Source organism: Rousettus aegyptiacus, unplaced genomic scaffold (genome assembly GCF_014176215.1).
Source record: "Rousettus aegyptiacus isolate mRouAeg1 unplaced genomic scaffold, mRouAeg1.p scaffold_m13_p_7, whole genome shotgun sequence".
NCBI classification, from domain to species: domain Eukaryota; kingdom Metazoa; phylum Chordata; class Mammalia; order Chiroptera; family Pteropodidae; genus Rousettus; species Rousettus aegyptiacus.
Genome location: NW_023416310.1, coordinates 60,219,927 through 60,239,355, shown reverse-complemented (window position 1 = coordinate 60,239,355; position 19,429 = coordinate 60,219,927). Strand labels below are relative to the sequence as shown.

The 19,429-nt window shown below is 42.2% G+C and overlaps 1 protein-coding gene across 39 annotated transcripts in view; it reads right to left on the bottom strand.

Moving 5' to 3' along the window:
* Nucleotides 1–19,429, bottom strand: part of MAP4K4 (mitogen-activated protein kinase kinase kinase kinase 4) — a 173,148-nt gene that overhangs the window by 77,131 nt on the left and 76,588 nt on the right. For all 39 annotated transcript variants that reach the window (XM_036224528.1, XM_036224517.1, XM_036224529.1 and 36 more), the window contains exon 3: nucleotides 18,287–18,343. In XM_036224528.1, the coding sequence (XP_036080421.1) occupies nucleotides 18,287–18,343 (57 nt within the window). The remainder of the gene's footprint in view (nucleotides 1–18,286; nucleotides 18,344–19,429) is intronic.

Genomic DNA, 19,429 nt, shown 5'->3' with positions numbered 1-19,429 from the left:
GGCCTCCCTTTCTCAGGCGCACCCTCTCCCAGCATCTGAAGCAAAACACATGGTGAGTTGGTGCGGGGCCTCCTGAGTCGGGCTGGCCACCTAGAAGTAACTGTTCTGAAACCAGACCTCTCACAGAGAGCAAGAAAAAGAACCACAAATTACCACAGGCCAATCCTCGGGGTATCAGGGGCTGGATTTCTGCACAGGAGGAAAGGTAAAGGACCAAAGGAAAGCAAACCACCACCAACATGAACACACATGCCAGGTAACTCCCTCAAATGGCACCTCCTCCTCCAAGAGGTAAATAGAGACCAAAATGCAAACCAGTTCATGTCCACATCACTCTCTCCAGAGTAGACCCTGAAAGGCCATTCACCAACTCAAACTCACAAGCACAAATAAAAAGGCATTACTGTGTTGGAACCTGCTGAACTCATCCACCTCTACCCAGCAATACAAACCACCATCTTTACCATCTGCCGTGACCTAAAAATGAAGGCTAAGAAGTTGCTATGTCACTTTTCTTGACAACCTTTAAATAAGAGCCATGTGCCTGCATATGCTCATACATTGGTACAAATAAATGCACTGGATCGACCCACTTAACAGACACTGCCAGCATTAAAAGAGCAGAAACAGGACTCGAACATCAACAACTAGTGACATTCACAACTGGCTGTCCTGGAGGGTGAGGAAGGCCTCCCAAGGCAGACCTGGCAGAGATAAGGGAGCTGGGAAGAGCCAGCAGAAAAGAAACCCACACAAGAGGCAGCACAGTGTGTGCGGATGGAGCAAGAACACTCAGCCCGGCAAAACCATGTGCACATTCTCCAAGCCTGGACTGTGTGAGTTATCAATGAGACAAAACAAATTTGTAAGAGAAATCAAGACAAGCCCCTCCTTCCTGCCAGGCTCAGTAACTGGGAACCTCACATCTGAATATGTCAATGGTGCCCGCTCACTGTGCATGGCTGTTTGCACATTTGTGTACACTCAATAATAGCTAGTCTATCAAATACTAAGCCTTGGGCTAAAAACTGGTATACAAGAGTACTGCGGACTCTGTTTACAGAACTAATTAGGCAGACTGTTGTATCTGACTAAACAAAGATAGAGAATGGAGTAAAGACTGTGTTTAAAATATGTAAGGTTCTCTAAGACAAACCATCTTTACAAGGAAAACCTTAAAATCAAAGGAAAAGAAAAGAAATGCCTCGAGTGAGAATCTGGAGTAAATAAAGGGTTAATACGGAGCTTGCTATTGGGAGCTAAGATCCCCTCAGTAGTTAATTTTAACTGAAGACAATGACACCCTTAATTACTTGGGGAGGGGGGGGCGTCATAAAATCCAGGTATAGTAAGTAAAAATTCTGAAGACTTTTGTGTTTTGAACTTATTCAGATATTATAAAAGCAAGTGTCTATCCAGAGAAAAGACTTCCCCATAAGCACCAATGCAAGTGCTAACAAGGTTCAATGATTACATATTATGTGTATAGATCACAGCATGTATAAATTCAAAATATAACATAATTACATTAATATGTGCACATTAAATATCTATATAAAGAAAAAACCTACAGTGCTACTATAGAATCTTTCCTAAACACTCTCTCAAAAAATGTACAAGAACCATGAAAAAATGCATCTCAGCTACTGCAATCCTTGTGAGATTTCAATCAAAACTAAACTGGCCAGCCTTCACTGCTATTTTCACTACCTGTTATATCAAAACAGCCGTTTCTTAAACTTAGCATAAAGAAAATCAGCACATATCCGTCAGCACTAGGTGATTCACAGGTACACTAGGTAAGACCACAACATTTTCAATTCACTGAAAGCGTCGAGTCTGCACAAAAAACTACCTTGGGCCCTTAGATCCCTTGGATGGTCCACATCAAGTACGTGCACCTGGCAATTCCATTATGCATGAGTCACTTCACACGGTGGTAGGAGGAGAGAACTTTACCCTCGGACCGGACGTCTTTGGTGTCAGTGCTGCCAGGCACACCCGGAAACCTGACAGCTGTGCCCATCAATCACAAACATGATGGCATACTCCAGCTGAGAGGCAGGCTGGCTGCCGGCTACCTTCCCTCCCACACAAACAAAACGACAGATGACGATGATACATAAACAAATACTGGGATGAAACCACTTCGATTAAGCAACTGATGAAAGACTGAAGTCACATATCAGAAGAAATACACAGAATAAATCAAAGTGGTTTCAAATAGTACAGAAGTTTTAGTCACCGGGCTTTTTCTAAGTCATATACATACTGCTTCCTTTTCCCAACTTCAGTTTTCTTTATATGTAGATGGCTTAAAATAATAAAAATAAGGACAAATACTTTGTTATTTAAGGAAAATAAACTGACTAAGTCACCATTACGTTCAGTGGAGATTAGTGCCTACCTTTTGGGGACCCTACAGGCCAACTAGAAAAACTAAAAAAAAAAAGTGCTACTAGTCACCCAGCACTATAAAGTTATTTAAACTGACCTGTTCAGCAATAGTTTACGATCTAAGGGCCACACTGTCCAAAGGACATACTGCATACAGACAAAAGCACCACTACATGAATATAAAAAATATATCGCACTATTAACAAGCTTAAAGCTAGAAGTGTGTTGTAAGATGGTGACTAAAAAAGGTTACATGAAGTGTATGCTTTAGATTAGATGAGGCCAAAGAATTTACCTTCTAAATTATTTAGGGGAACTCTTCCTAGAATACACATTATTTTAAAACTAAATGTAGCCATACAGATAAACATACATGTTCAGCTGGGAGTTCCTTGAGTGATTAACTACAATAATAAATAGTTTCAATCCACAAAAGACTGAAAACACACCAAAAATTCAATTACATTGATCCTGGGAGGGGACACTATAAGGAAAAATATTTTTCCATTTTCCCATTTTCTAGATGAGTACATTACTTTTAATGTTAGAGAAAAGGCTACTTTATCATTTTAAAAATATTTATATATATATATGTACATACATATATATCTCTACACATGATACTAGAAAAATATACATTTATATACTAATAGTAATTAAACCAAGATGACAGAATTATGAAGTTTTTCATCTTTTGATTTCTCTGTATTTTCTCCCTAAAATATCTACCTTTCATTTAAAAAAAAAAAAAATACTCCAGAAGTCATTTCAACATTTTGTTCCAATTGCTTTATTGAGGGTACTGAACTTTTCTTGGGGGAAGGTGGGGATAAATTTTAATTTTCTTACTATTGACATAAGCAGAACCAACCAGTAAAATTCAAAGGCCCGAAAGATCTTGAACTTCCAAGCTAATGTGAAGAGAGTGGGTAAGAAAACACCATCTGTGACGGTGTCAGCTTCACTTGAAGCCGGGTCGGCTGTGGATTCTGCCCAGTCAGAACCAGGCGCAGGGCCGCAACATGGCTGCAGGAGTCAAGAGGAAGATGCAGACTCCTCCCCTGTGCGTGCAGCAGTCCCTCTCCCCGGCCCCAGGGCGTACCGCCCACTCCCCACACCCATCTGCACCCACCCACAGGGCACTCTCCTTGGTTATCTCTGACCCTCCCTGGAAATGGGCCCCTGCTGCCCACTCTTCTAGTAGGGAAAAGAAAAATAGGTAGAGGTGGTCACCAGGAAGAAAGGGGGTTTATCCTGAGGAAAGTAACTCGCTCTGTTGGATCTTGAATCACAAATGCCCTCTTGCCCCTTTGTCTCTGGACTGACCACACTATCCTCCCTCACCCCGCCACACACACACCCTGTGAACCATGGTGTCATTCATGATGAAGCACTTACACAAACACAGCCGGACACAAGTTGGGCTGCTCAAATTCACACAAGGAAGCGCCACGTTAGGGCAACAGGCTAAGGGCAGATGATGGGAAAAGGCTGCTGGCACTGCGTGAGTAATGTCACCTGCTATGTCCCAAACCACACAGAACAATCAGGCCCAACCAGACACTGTTCGCACAAAGACCAGAGACACTGCTGTTCACCCTGTAGTTAGAAATTTTATTCTCTCCCATCTCGATGGCCTTCTCGTCCTTTCCATTCTGAACAAAAACATCTGTGCATTTTTTAAATAAATTGTCTTCTTTCGAAACAACTTGAGGAACAAATAACCTGGGTGCCTTCTTCAGTTCTAGCCTCAGGGGGACAAAACCCCAGCAACTTCAGTAAGTGAAGAAAAGTGAGAGAGGATTCCCCACTGCCGTGTTCACAGGCACATTAAAATGAAACAGTGACAGAGGTGTCCGCTCTTTTCCTCTATAAGCACCTTCTCTCTCTCACAGAGGTGCTCACCGGAAGGTGAGTAACCATCAGCAAATACATAAGGAAACATTCCTTGAACCTAACAGTACCACTGTTACTGCTGCTCTTTTAGGTATGACAGAATGCTGTTTTACAAACATCCTCGTCACTGAAATGAGAATGAGCAGTCCCCAAGAGATTTTTCACTTGAGGATGTGTGAGGGACCTGTGGGGTAAGAGGGGCAAGAACACAGGCTTGCTCGGAATTTTGTTTGTTTGGTTCATCTCCCTATCTTTCTTTCACCCTGAACTCCCACCACCTTGAAGGAGAACCAGCAGGGTCCACAGAAAACGGAACCAGCTTCATGAACAGGATGACAATCGGCAGCAGTATGACATCCCTGCTAAGACACGTGGCGAACAAGAATCCCCAGGGGTGCCTTGTAAACTCTTTGCTGAAGACCCGCAACAGAGGAAGAGAGATCTGAAAGCAGTTCCAAAGTAATACTTTATTTCTAGTCAATGAAAGTTAGCAGCATTACCTACTCTTTTTCATGACTCTTGCAGTTGAGCAAATAAAATTAAGTCAGTAAAGACGTAAATATTCAACGATGTTCAAACTGTGAAAATAAAAAAGTGAAGTTTCACCTATAACTTGCACGTCAGCATCTCTTACCCATTAAAGTAAAAGTTCCTACACCAGGCACATTCCTTTCTATTTCTACATCGATTCAGCTCAGCACCTACTACATGCAAGAAAGTGCTGGGCTGTGTGGCCAGCTCTGCACCCAGCAGGGAGATGTGCCCTTGGAGAAGCTGTAGGATACAATAAAATACTAAAAGCCTTGAGAATACATAAATTATCTCCACAGGCGGCAATATGAACGGATATCACAAATGTGTGAAGTGAGAGAAGCCTACAGATGAGGTCCGTGTGGTTCCATTTACATCAAGTACAAACACAAGCGAAAACAATCCACCGTGTTACAAGTCAGGGTTAGTGGTGACTGACTCCTGGGGGATGAGTTAGTGACTGGAAGGGGGCCGCAGGGGCTCTTGGGAGCTGGCAACGTTCTGTTTCTTGATCTGGTTCATCAGTGGGGGGTGAGGATGGTTTTGGGGGGGAATTTACTAAACATAATTTGTGCACTTTTCTGTATGCATAGACTTCACATACAGAATAAGGCAAGTAGACACAGCCACCCTTCAGAAGTGGCTTCTTCCAGATGTGTCAGCTATGTTGCGACAGCACGGGTATGTTAAGGAAAGAGAAAAAGTGTCTAAGAATGTTTAGACATAAAAGAAACAGGGGTAAAGAAGAAGAGCCAGCCGCCTGGACCTCTGAGCCCCATCAGATCACAGATCACAGCAGCAGCCTGTGTCCAGAGGCAGGGTCCCACCTGGTCAGGGCTTGCACTCTGCATCAGAGCTGAAGATCAATCAGCAGAGCTGGGGCCCAGGGACAGGAGCAAGGTGACAGACTTCCCTCACCTCACCATGGTTTTAAATTACAATTTGATAATTGTAATGACTAGAAAGTTCATTTGAAACCTCTAACACATACTGAACTACATGTAATGCAGGGGCTCAAAAGGACAAGTGCGAATCTGTAAAAGTGAACAATTAAGACAAATGGGAGCTTTGGGACAGGATCCAGTCATAATATCATTTGGGCTTTGTGGTGCCATAGTAGCATGTAGAGCTAAGTCTAGCGACAGAGTGTGACCTGTGGCATAGCTGAGATGGAGGGTACAATGGAGAACGACAGAAAAAGAGGCTGCTCTGCGGCACCTGCCGCACCCCACAGGCGGCTTCTCACGCTGGGGAAGCCTAGCTTCCAGCTGCGTGAGGGCCATCTGAGGGTAAACAGCGATCCCACAATGTCACCCATGTGGAAGCTAGAAACTAGCCAACCAAATGGCTGGCTCACTAACCTTGTTTTAGATCAAGCCCACTAAATCATCCCTCCTTTCTACAGGGTTAGGACAAACAGAATAGTTATTGGATAGCAATTCTGTCACTAGCCATGTCCCACTTTCCTCCTCTCAGGGTGTGGTGCTGATGGGGCAGGTGAGTACGATTTCTCCAATTAAACAACTGAAGCTTTTATTCTAAAAACTCTTTGACTGATGTATACACTTAAGACGCTGTGAATGTTCTTACCACAGATTGTCACTGGACATTGACCGACTAAAAGAGAATTCCAGGAAGATTATTATATAAATTATACTCAGGTCCTATAAAGAGAATTTTACCTAGAAAGGTTAAATTGGAATTAAATTTAGAAAAATGTGTGTTGGGGTGCTAAGGGGGTCCCCTTTTAAATGGCTTTACCACTTAAAAAGGTGAAGCATTTCAGTGGAATGGGCACATGAGTTGAAACCTTTTCTTTCCACCGACACTGCTTCACCATTTTATGACATCTCAAAGGGTATCTCATCACATAATTAAAATATTAAAAATTTAATTTTCAAATAGCTCATGAAGAAAAGTATGTGCACATACAAACACAAAACTATTAACCAACTATGTTTAACTTCTCTGAGCTTTGGATTTTTCATGTGTAGCGAGGAAGAAAGGGCACTCTCACAGCCCTCCAGGACGCCTTCCTGCACTGGTAGTAGTCATTCATTCAACAAACATTCATGAAATGCCTACTACAGGCCAGGCACTGGACTGGTGCTTGGGACGGCACATTCTGAAAAGAATATAGAAAGATCCCTGTTACCAAGGAGCTTATATTCTTGGGGGTAAGGGGATGAGTGAAGTGATGGTGGAAGCAGGTGCTATGTACTGTGTATGATCAAGGAACCAGTTAGACACTGTGCTATGGAAATGGAAAGCAGAATGAGACAAGGCACCAGGCACAGGAAGCTGCCACTCACTGTGTCAAGATGTGAAGAAGGTGAGGGAGAGCCATGCCATCGTGGGGGAACAGCATTCCAGGTGGGCACAGATCTCCAGGAGGGAGCACCGTGGTAGGCTGGAGGAACAGAGAGCAGGCCCATGTGGCTGGAGTGAGGGTGGGAGTGAGTAGGACAGGAGAGTTGAGGAAGAATAGTGTGGGGGGGCCGATGATTAAGTAGGGTGCTGCAGGCCACTGTAAGAATCTGGGCTTTTACTCTGAGTCAAGGAGCCAGTGAAAGATTCTGATCTGACTCTGTCCACAAAAGAACACGAGGCTGCTAGACTGAGGAAAGGCTAGTGAATGAGCCTGGAACCAGGAGATGTGTAGCAGAGACTGCAGAAATCTAGGCAAGAGATGATGGCAGTTGAAACCAGGTGGTCCTTGTAGTAGAGGCAGTGGAGGGAAGGGGTCAGTGTATTTTCTTACAGACCCACAAAGGTAGAGAAAACAGTGTAACAAACTCTTGCATATAATCCAGATGCCACAGTTTCTACCTCATGGACCACCAGAGGTCAAGACCATTTTGACACGAACTGGATATTGTTTGAAGACAGCACCAACAGGATTTCCTAACAGACCAGATGAGTGATATGTTGCAGGAAGAGGGTAACCAGAGGGCTCCAAGGCATCTGTGGCCCAAGCAAACATAAGGCTGGAGATGCCAAAAGAGAAAGGACAAAATGGCAGATGGGGCAGGCTCAAGGAGAAGACTGGGGACTCAGGTGAGCCATGCTGAGTCTGGGCTGTCGGACATGCTGAATAGGCAGGTGACAACTGCTGAGTGCAGAAGAGTCTGCGCCCACACCTGACCTGCTTGCAAGGTTGGCCCCTGAGGCCTGGGCTTTGGGAGGGTTTCAGCTCATAGAAGTGATGAGAGTGGCTCCTTCGGTTGTGTTAACTTCACGTGTGTTGTAACAACTCACTGCTGGAGGAAGTAAGCATGTCCTGTGAGACTCCGCTGGGACAAGGCCTCTGGAAGTGTGTGCCTGGGCTCCTTCGGACTTTGCCCCAAGCACCCCACCACCACCACCACTTCAACCGCGGCAGAGTTAGCTCAGGTCCTTCCGCTGCACTGCAGACTGCAGCTATGCTGAGTCCTCTGGGACTCCCTAGTGAATCATCAGACAGAGGACCATTGTGGGGACCTGCAATACATATCCCTGTCAGTAAATTCACTGGGAATGGAAGCAAGAGAGGTGTCAAGACGGAAAACAAATTTTGCATTTATAGCCCAAAAGTTAAAAAAAAATAAAGTTGGTGGTGAGGGAAGAGGGAATGGCTAAAGAACAGTGTCCATATTTTTAAAAATAGCAATCTAGATCATTCAAAATTTGCTGGTTTTTTTTTTTTTAATCAAGTATTTGTTTTACTTAGAAAAAATGTCTTTCATTCATGGAGCAATAGAATTAAACTAAGGAACTGTGGAAGCTCTCTCTGCTTGGAGAATATGCATCAACAATTACAAAGAAGATCCTTTCAAGGCAAGTTTTGTTTCACCAAGAGATTGAGAAGAGCTCCTTCTAGAGCATAATTAATCTTTCTATTCAACCCCAGATCTGAGAACAGTATGTATACAAAAGACTAAGTGTTATTGTTTAAATGAATGAATTAGTGCAACTTCTTGAAATGTGCACGCGCGCACACACACACATGCATGCACACACAAAACCAACCTGAAAACATGGCTGATATTTGCCATTTCCAGGCCCAATGAACCAAAACTGCATCTAACCAATGCAATTAGTATTCTGTCATATTTTTAGTAAGAACAAACAATATTTTTCTTGGTTCCTTCTTAATAGTCAAAACTATCCCACAAAACAATAAATGTATGATAATAATTTAACAAGAAATATACTAGCACATAGATTATTAAAATAAGGACTGTCTCTAATTTTATTAAAAAAAGATGCCATATATATTCTTTTGCTAATGCTAATTTTTGGAAATTCTCCTTTAAAACTGCCAGGACTTTCCTCAGAAACAGTGAATATAAGACGAAGACTGCCCTGCAAGGGCTATGAAAACACTGAGAGCACCCTAACGCGTTTACAATCTAGTACGGAATAACGTATATATGGCATGAACACATGCAAACTGTTCTCTGGGTAGTCACTCAAACAGTACCAGGAGTTAGCTCACAGGGCAGAGAAAAGTGGTTCCAAGGCCCACACAGTGATTACTATACCAGAGGGGACAAGGAAGCCACCTGATGCAGGAGCCTGCAGGAGGAGGCCAGCTGGGTATGTTAAAAAGTCTTCTGCAAAAGCGACGAGTTCTTTTATTTTAATATCTTTAATTGAAGAAGGAACAAAGAAATCCTCATTTACCATGTAAAAATATGCTATACATCCATTATATAATTTTAACTCTGAAAAGTCTATGAGGTAGGACTTACTATTCCATTTTACAGATGAGGAAACTGAAGCTTTATTAATTCTAGGCTCTGTTCTAACACAGTGTGTTAACACTAACTGGGGTCCGAGCCAGGAAATGTCTATTAAATAACGAGGCCAACTCCTATGAGGCTCATAAACTATAAATTCACCTTGAAAAATATTCACAGGCCTCAAGTTTATTTCCATAGGAAAGAGGAGAAAAAAAGATAAATCATCTTTATTAGTTCAGCGACAATTCTAAAAACAAGACCCAGAAACATACTCACTCTTTCTAACCACTAAAATTTTAAATGGCTCCTCTACTTCCTTTCCCAGAGGAATGAAGTTTAAGTGTGATCATTTTATTGTTATTTATGATTAGTGTATAACATCTAGGATTGGCTGTAATATTTTTGATGACAGTAAGTGAGAATGCTACAAAATACAATCATCTTCTAGATTCCTCTACTGCAACAATATATCACTACCACTTGTTGAGACAACGTAACCAATAATGTGTATCTACTATATGTTTATCCAAGTGCCCACCAAAAACAGGACATCCTGTTCACTCTACCAAAGATCCCAGCGCCTACAAGTACAGAGCATTGCCATGTGTTAACTGCCACTGTGCTGGAATTCAACTAAGGAACACCACAGCTGTGCTCCTGAAGTGGTTGAAGTGGTCAAAGAAACCCCGTGGGGAAACAGGTGTGCTGCACAGCGAGGTGCTACTCTGGCAACGAGCTGTGGAACTCCCGGCAGGTAGTCACCTTCTTAAGCATCGACTGTTGTCATCCAGGGATTAAATGAAGACTTCGACAAAACGCCTGAGGTATTCAGCTAAGTTAGTCTTAACCCTCCTCTGCTTATTTACTTATAAACTAGACAAGAACAGAATTTTATTATTTTGTGAATTTCCAGTTATATTCTTAAATTAGAATGAATTAATCCAAAATAGAAACACATTCTAACCCTGCCAAACCAACTCCACCACGCCCCCAAAAAAAGAATCCTGTAAAAAGTGTCGCTATCATATCATCACCAGCATAGTTATTTTTAAAAACAATTCAACAGGTCCCTACTTGTTGAGCAGGCCAACACTAATTCTAACTTAACTTTATAGTACTTTGGGGGAAAGAAGGACAGAGGGACTCAGAGGAAGGAGAAGCAAGCGTTATTATGGGAAAAGCTTGGATCCAAGTCCCAGCCTGTGGTCTGCCACCTAGATAGAGCAGGTGAGGGAGTCTGCCTGTCTGCGCTCATACTGGTGCCCGTGCCACCACCCCCAAGGCGATGCCTGGCACAAGGCCTTGAAAAAACACTAGCTCACTTCAGCCATTGTACACTTTGCAGCCAGTAGACCTTCTTTATCACTGAATACTAATTCTAATATCTAGTAAGTTGTTTTAAAAAGGAAAATATTAGAAGTAACACAAAGTTTACTCAGGCTCATTTGTAAAGATCATAGGTTTATCTTACTCTATACAGGGTGTTGTCATCTCAATGGGTGCTATCATCACCCCCAAAGGGATGAGAAGTGCTTCTTGGAGGTGGAAGAAAAAACTTACCACTTTCGTATGTAAAGCATAAAGATATACACGCAGTACATGAACAGATATACAGAGTTTAAAATTTCACGTGCAGTGATCAGGAAAAAAGTATCTTAAGAGGTTTCTTAGGGAGGTGATAATGAAAATTAGGTTAAGAAGCACTGCTGTAGCCTATGAGGATACAGCAGAACTATTCTCAACATCGCTGTCACATTTTTTAATGAAGATAAATCAACATTTAATCAATTTTTAACTGATTTTAAGAACTTTTCTTCAAGGATGTGTCTTGTACTAATATTAAAAATAAATAAAGAGGCACAATTTGTGACCTTTGCTCCACTTACAGAAAGGCTGAGCTAGGAAAACAATTCACCAAATTTCGCACATCAGTTTCTCTCTCAGGAGGTAAGAAAGAGAAGGAAGGTAGTTAAGCAAGGTACAAAGCAGGGGCAGATGAGGCAAGAAAGAATATGTTGGGGAGGGGCACACACTGCCGTACCGACCACTCTCCAAGACAACCCTGAATGATCCTATGGCAAGTCTGCCAGAAGCACCACTGAAGGAGGAGGTGCCACCTGCGGCCTGAAATGGAAAGACAGTACCAAGCTGTAAGGCTCGCAGCATTTAACTTGCTTCTGAGGAACAAAGGATGGAACAATAGGTCACACGGTCCAGAGAGATCTCTCCCCTTTCCTTCTGTTCTTACTTTCAGTCTAGACAAGAACAGCACATCTATTACACTGTGCTCTCCAGCAACTGACAAGTGGTGGAATTGTTAAGCCTCACAGGCCTTGCTTTGTCACTAGAGTAAGCTTGTTTTGTTCCCTCCGGACAGAGGATGGACCACCAGAGAGTAAGAAAGCTGTCCTCCTCCTCTGTGGACCTAGCTCAGATGGCGCTCAGCTATCTGTCCTCCAGAGGTAATATGCAGTCCTCAGCATCTGGCCACTTCTGCTGTGGCTCTTGCCTCTCCAATCTAATGACAGGCAGAGGCTGGGGCTTTACAGGCTGTTCCAGGCAGTGCCAGGTTTATGCATAGCCTTCATGCTCACATCTCAAGGAGTACAGTGCGAGAAACATAAAGGGAACTCAGTAAAATCTGCTGGCTGGCTCCCTGCAACCGACGGGCTTCACACCCAGCATCTTCCTGTCCTCCAAGGTTATTGCCACATTTGCTTATCACATACTTTGGTCATAAGACTAATGAGAAGGCTGTTCTGGCTGATCTGCTAAACCCACACTTTAGAAAGGAGAACACCAGTCAAGAACCTGATGTCTGAAACTGTTGACAGTTTCAAAGGTTCAATAAATTGAGAACCAAAGCTGGGCTCTAACCCCTGCCATTTCTACAAATGCCCATCCAGAGACCATATTCTGAGAACTCACTGCGTTAACCCCATCCTGTTCCAGGCTGAGAGAAGGAAAAAAGACTGGCTAGATGCAGCTCTCCCACTCAGCGGCAATAAAGTGCAGTGAAACATCGTCCATACAGCACCATCACAACTCCATCTGATGTAAAACACCAACATGTTTGACTCTGCTCACTCTGCACCACCCCGGCAATGTTGTTGTCCAAAGCAATGACAAACAGGAGCACCAACACTGCACGGCAACACTTGGGCATAAGGTGGTCCTGTCATCCAGATGATCCAGCCTATGCTTTTAAAAACTGTTTATCGAAATGCATACCTTTTTAACATAGCTTTGTGAAGCATGTAAATCATTTACGCACTCAAAAATTAAATCAGGAGAAAAAGCAAATCCCATAAATGAACCATACAAAGGAAAGAATTATTTCACATAACTTCTGAGCACAGCACTATGACTGTGCTTAACAGATCTATAATAAGGAGAAAACGAACTTCAGAGAAACTTTAAACTTCACTCTGTGTCTACTGTAAGCAGTAATACTTATTAAAATTCTGAAATGATTCTTATTTTCACTTAATTATAACTTAAATAAATGTACTACTTTACTAAAGACAAAGATTTTTCAGTTTCGGAGAAAAGAGAAAGACATATAAACTATACAAGAATTAAAAAAATTAAGTAGACACTGACTTTGAAAAATGTGTTTCCACTCTCTGTCTACTGAAAGGGTCCAGACGCGGCAACACCTTGGCAGCAATGAACATGCTCAGCACTCGGACCGAAAGGAGTTACGGGTCCTCAGAGGAAGGGATTCTGCATTTTGGCAGGTAAGACTTAAATACCTACTTGTGCCAAAAAACAAGGAAGGACTCAAAAACGGACGGGGCCAAGTCACAGGGCTACAAGAAGCCAGTCAATGAGCTCCTGTGGCCAAACTTGGCACAACTGGATTAAATAATCTTAATATAATAATAGCAGATTTAATTGATGGAAACATATTGAATCAATAAAACTGCTGATGTCTACAGCAATATCCAAAAAAAGAGAGCGAACAAGGAAGAGTGGGAGTAGGTAGGAGAGGAAACTCTTCTTTATAGACAGATGTGAACTAATAAATGAAAAAGATGAAATCTGAAAATCATTATTTCCCAATAATAATAAAATCAAATGAATGCCAAAACCAAGAGTGAAAAAGTTGTGGGTGAACATAAAATTCAGTGACAAGATATCACCCTGGAGGTTATTTATGAAGTGCAAAGCCAATAATCACCTGCACAGTGCAGAGCTGTGGCTGTCACCTCTCCAATCAAGTGATCAAACCTGGCTTCACTAACAGCGAGAAACCCAGAATGAATGTACCTCCCGATGTGATGCAATGTGAAGTAACGGATACCACCAATGAGGTGTTCTTGCCAAAAAACATTTAATCTGTGTCTAATCAAGCCTCTCAACCTAATTTCCAGGTTACAGGAAATGCAGGCAGGAGGAACGAGTTAAAGCACAACATGAGGAAACTATCAGACAAATTTAGAATGTGAGATATTTTATGAAACAGTTGGCTGGAGTCCTCTAAAAGTCAGTTTCTTTATAAAAAATAAATAGTGCAAGGGGCAGAGCGGGCAGGAGAAGAAGGAATCTAGATTTAACAGTTGAGTTGATAGATAAGATCACCAAATGTAATGCACAAACCTCAAATGGACTATGTGATATGAAAAAAATCCTTGGCACAGTTGCGTATATCTGAATATAGACTAGACACACACGTATGTATGAAACTCTGGGATTAGTAACTCTCTGAGGTGGTATTATGATGATGCAGATGATGTTTTATGTTCGGAGAAGCCCGCTCAAGTATTTCCAAGTGAAGGGCACTCGTGGTGCCGCAGCAATGCGCACACAGAACGTTAACTATTGAATCTAAGCGAAGAGTAGGGAGTTCATTCTTTCAACAGCTCTGTAGTTATGAACATCTTCATAATAAAAAGTTTGGAGGAAATTATGAAACTGGAAAACATAAAATTTAATTCTCAGAGACAAACCTTAACTCAAAGAGTTTATGGACCCCACATGGTGCATCACTGATCAACTAATTTATCTTTTTACCATCCAGAGTGTCACCTCAAAATAATGAGAGACCCTAAAGACTCACCATGTGTAACAGCAGGAATACAAACTGACATCAAGGCAAGAAGATTGCAATGAAGGGGCAGGCTATCAAGAATTCAAACAACCAATTCAAGTATTCCTCAAAACACATCACATACAAATGAATGCACTCTCAAGCTGCGAAGTCTGGACAAGCTCAGTGAGCGGAATCAATGCCAGGGCCTACCTTGGTTCTGAGCCCTGTGGCCTCATCTGCTATAATCTGACATCAGGGTCCAGATCGAATTCTTAGCTTATAAAAGCAATCATCTGCCATGCCTTGTTTTGTGCATGGACTTCAATTTGATATTGTATGATAGTTTTGCAAGATGTTATAACAGGAGAACCGGGTGCAGGGTACATGGGACCTCACTATACATGCTTCTGCAAAGTCCTCTATAATTTTTCAAAAACAAAAACAAAACACATTATAGATCTCATGTCCTGGTCTTGTCTAGTTTGAAATATCATTAACCTGTTCCCTAAACCCTTCCTACAACTAATCGGATAAATGACAAGCTTTCTTCAAAATGAGACCTTCAAAATCCGAAAGATTATCAACCTTAAAACTATTAAAGTCCAAGAAGAAATATAAAGAGATCTTTACATCTCTTGCAAATATATGCCTCCCCTCTAGACGCGCCCCCCCCCCCGCCCAGTTTCCTACACAGTTCCTGCCACATCGCCGCAGGGTAAGATGTGAATTCTCAGTTGCTTTGTTTTTCAGGTCACAGTCAAGTAAAACGGGTGAGGTGGACGCAGTGCAGCTGGCCTAGGGCACAGTCATTCACAGCTGCCCAGTGGACAGTGAGGGAGAGGAGCAGGTCACTTTCCCACATTTGCTGTTCCTCTGGCCTTCTGAGCCTGAGGACTGAGGGGTAGCCTGGTAACTGCCTCTCAACTTCACCAAAGGAACTGGCTCAAAAGTCTGGATGAGTCTGTGATAAGAAAGAGCATTCACATCTTTTGGCTCCTGAGGTAAAATTGAGTATAAGTTAGAAGCCATGCAGAATCCTACTCTCATGGATAGAACTCTCTCCAATAGCCCCTCCTACTGAAGTTGAAACCAGAAACATCAGTTAAAAATTCTCCCTCACATCAGCCAGCTGCCAGGTCCCACCCAGGTCAATGTCTACAACTTGAGAAGGCTTGCAAGACACTTGGTGTGTGTGTTGGGGGCGGGTCAGCAAGAGCATGTTTCTCATGGTGCTGGCTTGTGCCCCAAGCTACGGCACAGAGGTCACTGAATGGAAACTGCACAGAAGAAACATCGCTGAGAGGCCAATATGGTCAAATGGCTGATTGGGTTTCTAATTCGTTCTGAAGACTCACCATCTGGTTTTCATTCCACCTGAACACATGGGTTTTGCGTAATAATTTTTAAAGGAGTCCTGAAAATGCATTTTTCCAACACTGCCTGATTTTTTAGGCAAGGAAATACCTTCTGTATACAACCCAAGAGAAGTGGAATACAGAAGTGTCCACTATACACAGTTATGTATTTTACAGCAATGCTCACAGAGAGACGCCTGAAAGGAAGGAAATACACCAAAGCACCAACACGTGTTGTAGGTGGTGGAAGCATAAGGACTTACCTTTCTTATATTTTCCTACATTTTACACTTTTTTTAGACAGTGATCCTATACCACACACTTGTCAGAGCCAGGCTTACAGGAAGAAGACCTGCGGAGCAGGCAACCCTCATTAGATCCCACCCAAGATGGGACAGGGAGCATGGCCTGGTGGCCACAGCGGCAGTCAGCCAGGGCAGCACAGGCTGAATGAAGTGGGTGAAAAATTTTAACTCCCAGGACTTCCAAATGCTTCCTAAAATTCCAAAACACTACTTTTAAAGTGGCTCCCATGAGTCTACCAGTCAACAAGTCAGGAAGTGTGCTGACAAATACCAAGAACAGAGGCTCCAGCTCCACCACTGCCCAGCGCAGCCAGCACCGGCAGCATGCACGGTGGGTGAGCGGAGGCCAGCAGGAAGGTGTCCCCGGTCATTCCACTCACAGGATGCACATGGTAAATGACTGGACTTTCGTATTTAAATTACGGTAAGTCAGAATTTGCTGCTCCTACACCTCTCTTTAAAATAATCTTTAAAATAACATCTAACTGGAAAGTATCCAATTTCCCACTGTGCTGCATACTGCAACAGGATCACTGTAATATCACATGATAGTCCGTATCACAGCACGTCACCAGCAGCAATGGTGCGTTTCCATTACAAACTCTCCATACCCTCTTTGACAGACAAAAGAGAGCAGTCATCTCATAAAATGTCACATCTTCAAATATTTGTATGAAGATCTATCAGTTGTCCTGTGGTCAGAGAAAACAACATTTTCTAATTCTTACTAACTAATGTGGACACTGGAGATGAGTGTGTTATCAGAGACTGAGGGGAGAGTAGGGCAGCAGAAGGGCCCTCTCTAGATTACTCAACTGCTCTCTGAGATCAGCTCAGCCTTCTTTTCTCTCCCTCAGACTTGGGGATGTTCTGGCTTGATTTAAAGATATCTCAAATCTCCAAGGCCACTGGTTAACTCTCTATACAATCTGTGATACATAGCAGTAAACCTCATTCATAATCAGGCAAATCAGAAGCAATCCTGAGAACGTAAAACGAAATTTCTGATGAAAACAGTTGACCCTTGAACAACATGAGGGTTAGGGACACTGACCCCTGCATAACTTCTAACTCCCCAATAACTTATGTACTAATCACCTACTGTTGACTGGAGGCCTTACGTATATAATACATATACGAACATAAAACATATAATACATATTATGTGTACTACATGCTGTGTTTATACAGTAAAGTAAGCTAGAGAAAGAATGATGAAAAAATATATTTACAATATTGGAAAAATCTGCATAGAAATGGAACCACACAGTTCAAACCCATGTTGTTCAAGGATCAACCGTAATTTAAAATTGCATGAATTTAGTTCATTATAATCTATGGGTATTTTTTAAAAACTTAAATATGGACTCATGCATACAGACACACACACATACACACACACACACAAATATATGTATAAGCATGCACATATATACATATGCGCTTACTTTTTGTCTGAGTTCATTTCTCCTTTTTCCCATCTAAAGCTACACAGTAAATCCTCATGTGACCATTTCAAGAACTATTTTTGCTACTAAATTTTGCCAACAATCTGCTCAGCATTCTAGCAGATGTTTCTGTTTTCAAACCTCTGGGAACTTGGCTGGATATGTTTTCTTTCCCCATGTTAAAAATAAAAGAAATGGCCCAAATGTGGCCTAATACCCTAGAGAAGTTTTTCCCCACCCCGCATCCCTCAATCTCCCTATTCATGTGACCTCCATGGTCCCTTCTCAAATCTCTGCTTTTCCATTAGAGAAGATGTTTCCAATTACGGTCCATTTTGTTGCCAAGGATGACATCACTCAGATGTGTTTTTTTAAAGAAAATGCTACTGATTGTTAGTTACTTGGGGACCATCTGCAACGATTTAAGCCAACTATTGTGCTGAACCTCATGAACTCACAATGTCACAGGAGAGCGATTTGTTCAAGATCGAGTCTCCAAACAGAACAACACTTTTATACTAGGGGCTGGAGGGACAGGGGGATCCTTGTCTTTTATCTAATAATTTCTTCAAATATATTTGTGGCCCAACCTTACCTCGGTAACATCCATGACTTTGATGGCTGCCAGCTGACCTGTTTTAACATGTCGACCCTGAAAAACAGAAAAGAAAGATAATTGGTACAACAGTTTTTGCACAATCACTAGAACAGAACTCTCGAAGTTTCAATATATCATCTCTTTCGTACTTTTTCCCAGTGATATGAAATAGTCCCATGCTTTCCAATAGAACAGTATGGTTTGTAACACCAATGAACCACACTTGATAAACAAAACAATTCGCAGAACAAATGAGTTTCATTTCCTCTTTCTTTCCAGGGTTTAATTCACATATCATTACTTCTCAATCCAAGCAACTTAAATGTTTTCTTCTCTACATCAGGCTGACCACTCTTTCCTAATATTCCATATGAAGAAAATGACAAACACACACACACACACACACACACACACACACACACACACACACACACCTCTAGATGTTTATTGTTAAGATGGGTAATAGTCATTTTTCCCTAGCAGACATCCCTATACCCATTACCTGATTTTACAAGAGTCATACTAAAGTCTTCTTTGACACTTTCTTGTAGTTCCAGTGTAGGGAGGTTGGAGAATAATTATCTAGAATAAAGGGAGTGTACGAAGAGATGGCAGGGAGGACATAGAGGGGAGAAAGGGAGTAGTGGAGAGAGGGGGAGGGGGAGAGGGGAGGAAAGAAAGGGAGAGAGCTCTTTTACAGCTGTACTATATAATTCCTGACCTAGAACCTAAAACTTTGTTTTCCATTTACACTAGCAGGTATTTCAAACAAATCGGAGATCATGCTCCCCTCACGCAGAGAGGATGCTTGGATTTAATTCTTTCCCATCTGGTTCTCCTCTATCTATTCTTTGCCATGAACATTCTGCTGGCTATTTCCCAGATGAGTAACAAAGAGCTACCCAGGTACCCTGAGCACCATCCAGGGTACAGGAAGAATGACTCCCTGTTTTCCAAGAGCCTGCCCCTTCTGTGGTCTCATGATGGAGCACTGCAAACTTTAAAACTTGAAACCCAAGGAAAGCTCTCTCTGTGTTCTGGAAAGTTTATGCAGGAACTCAAGTTACAACTAAACAAAACAACTCCATGAAAATGACACTGTTACAATTATGTCTCAACTGTATGCGGTCACAGTAGGAT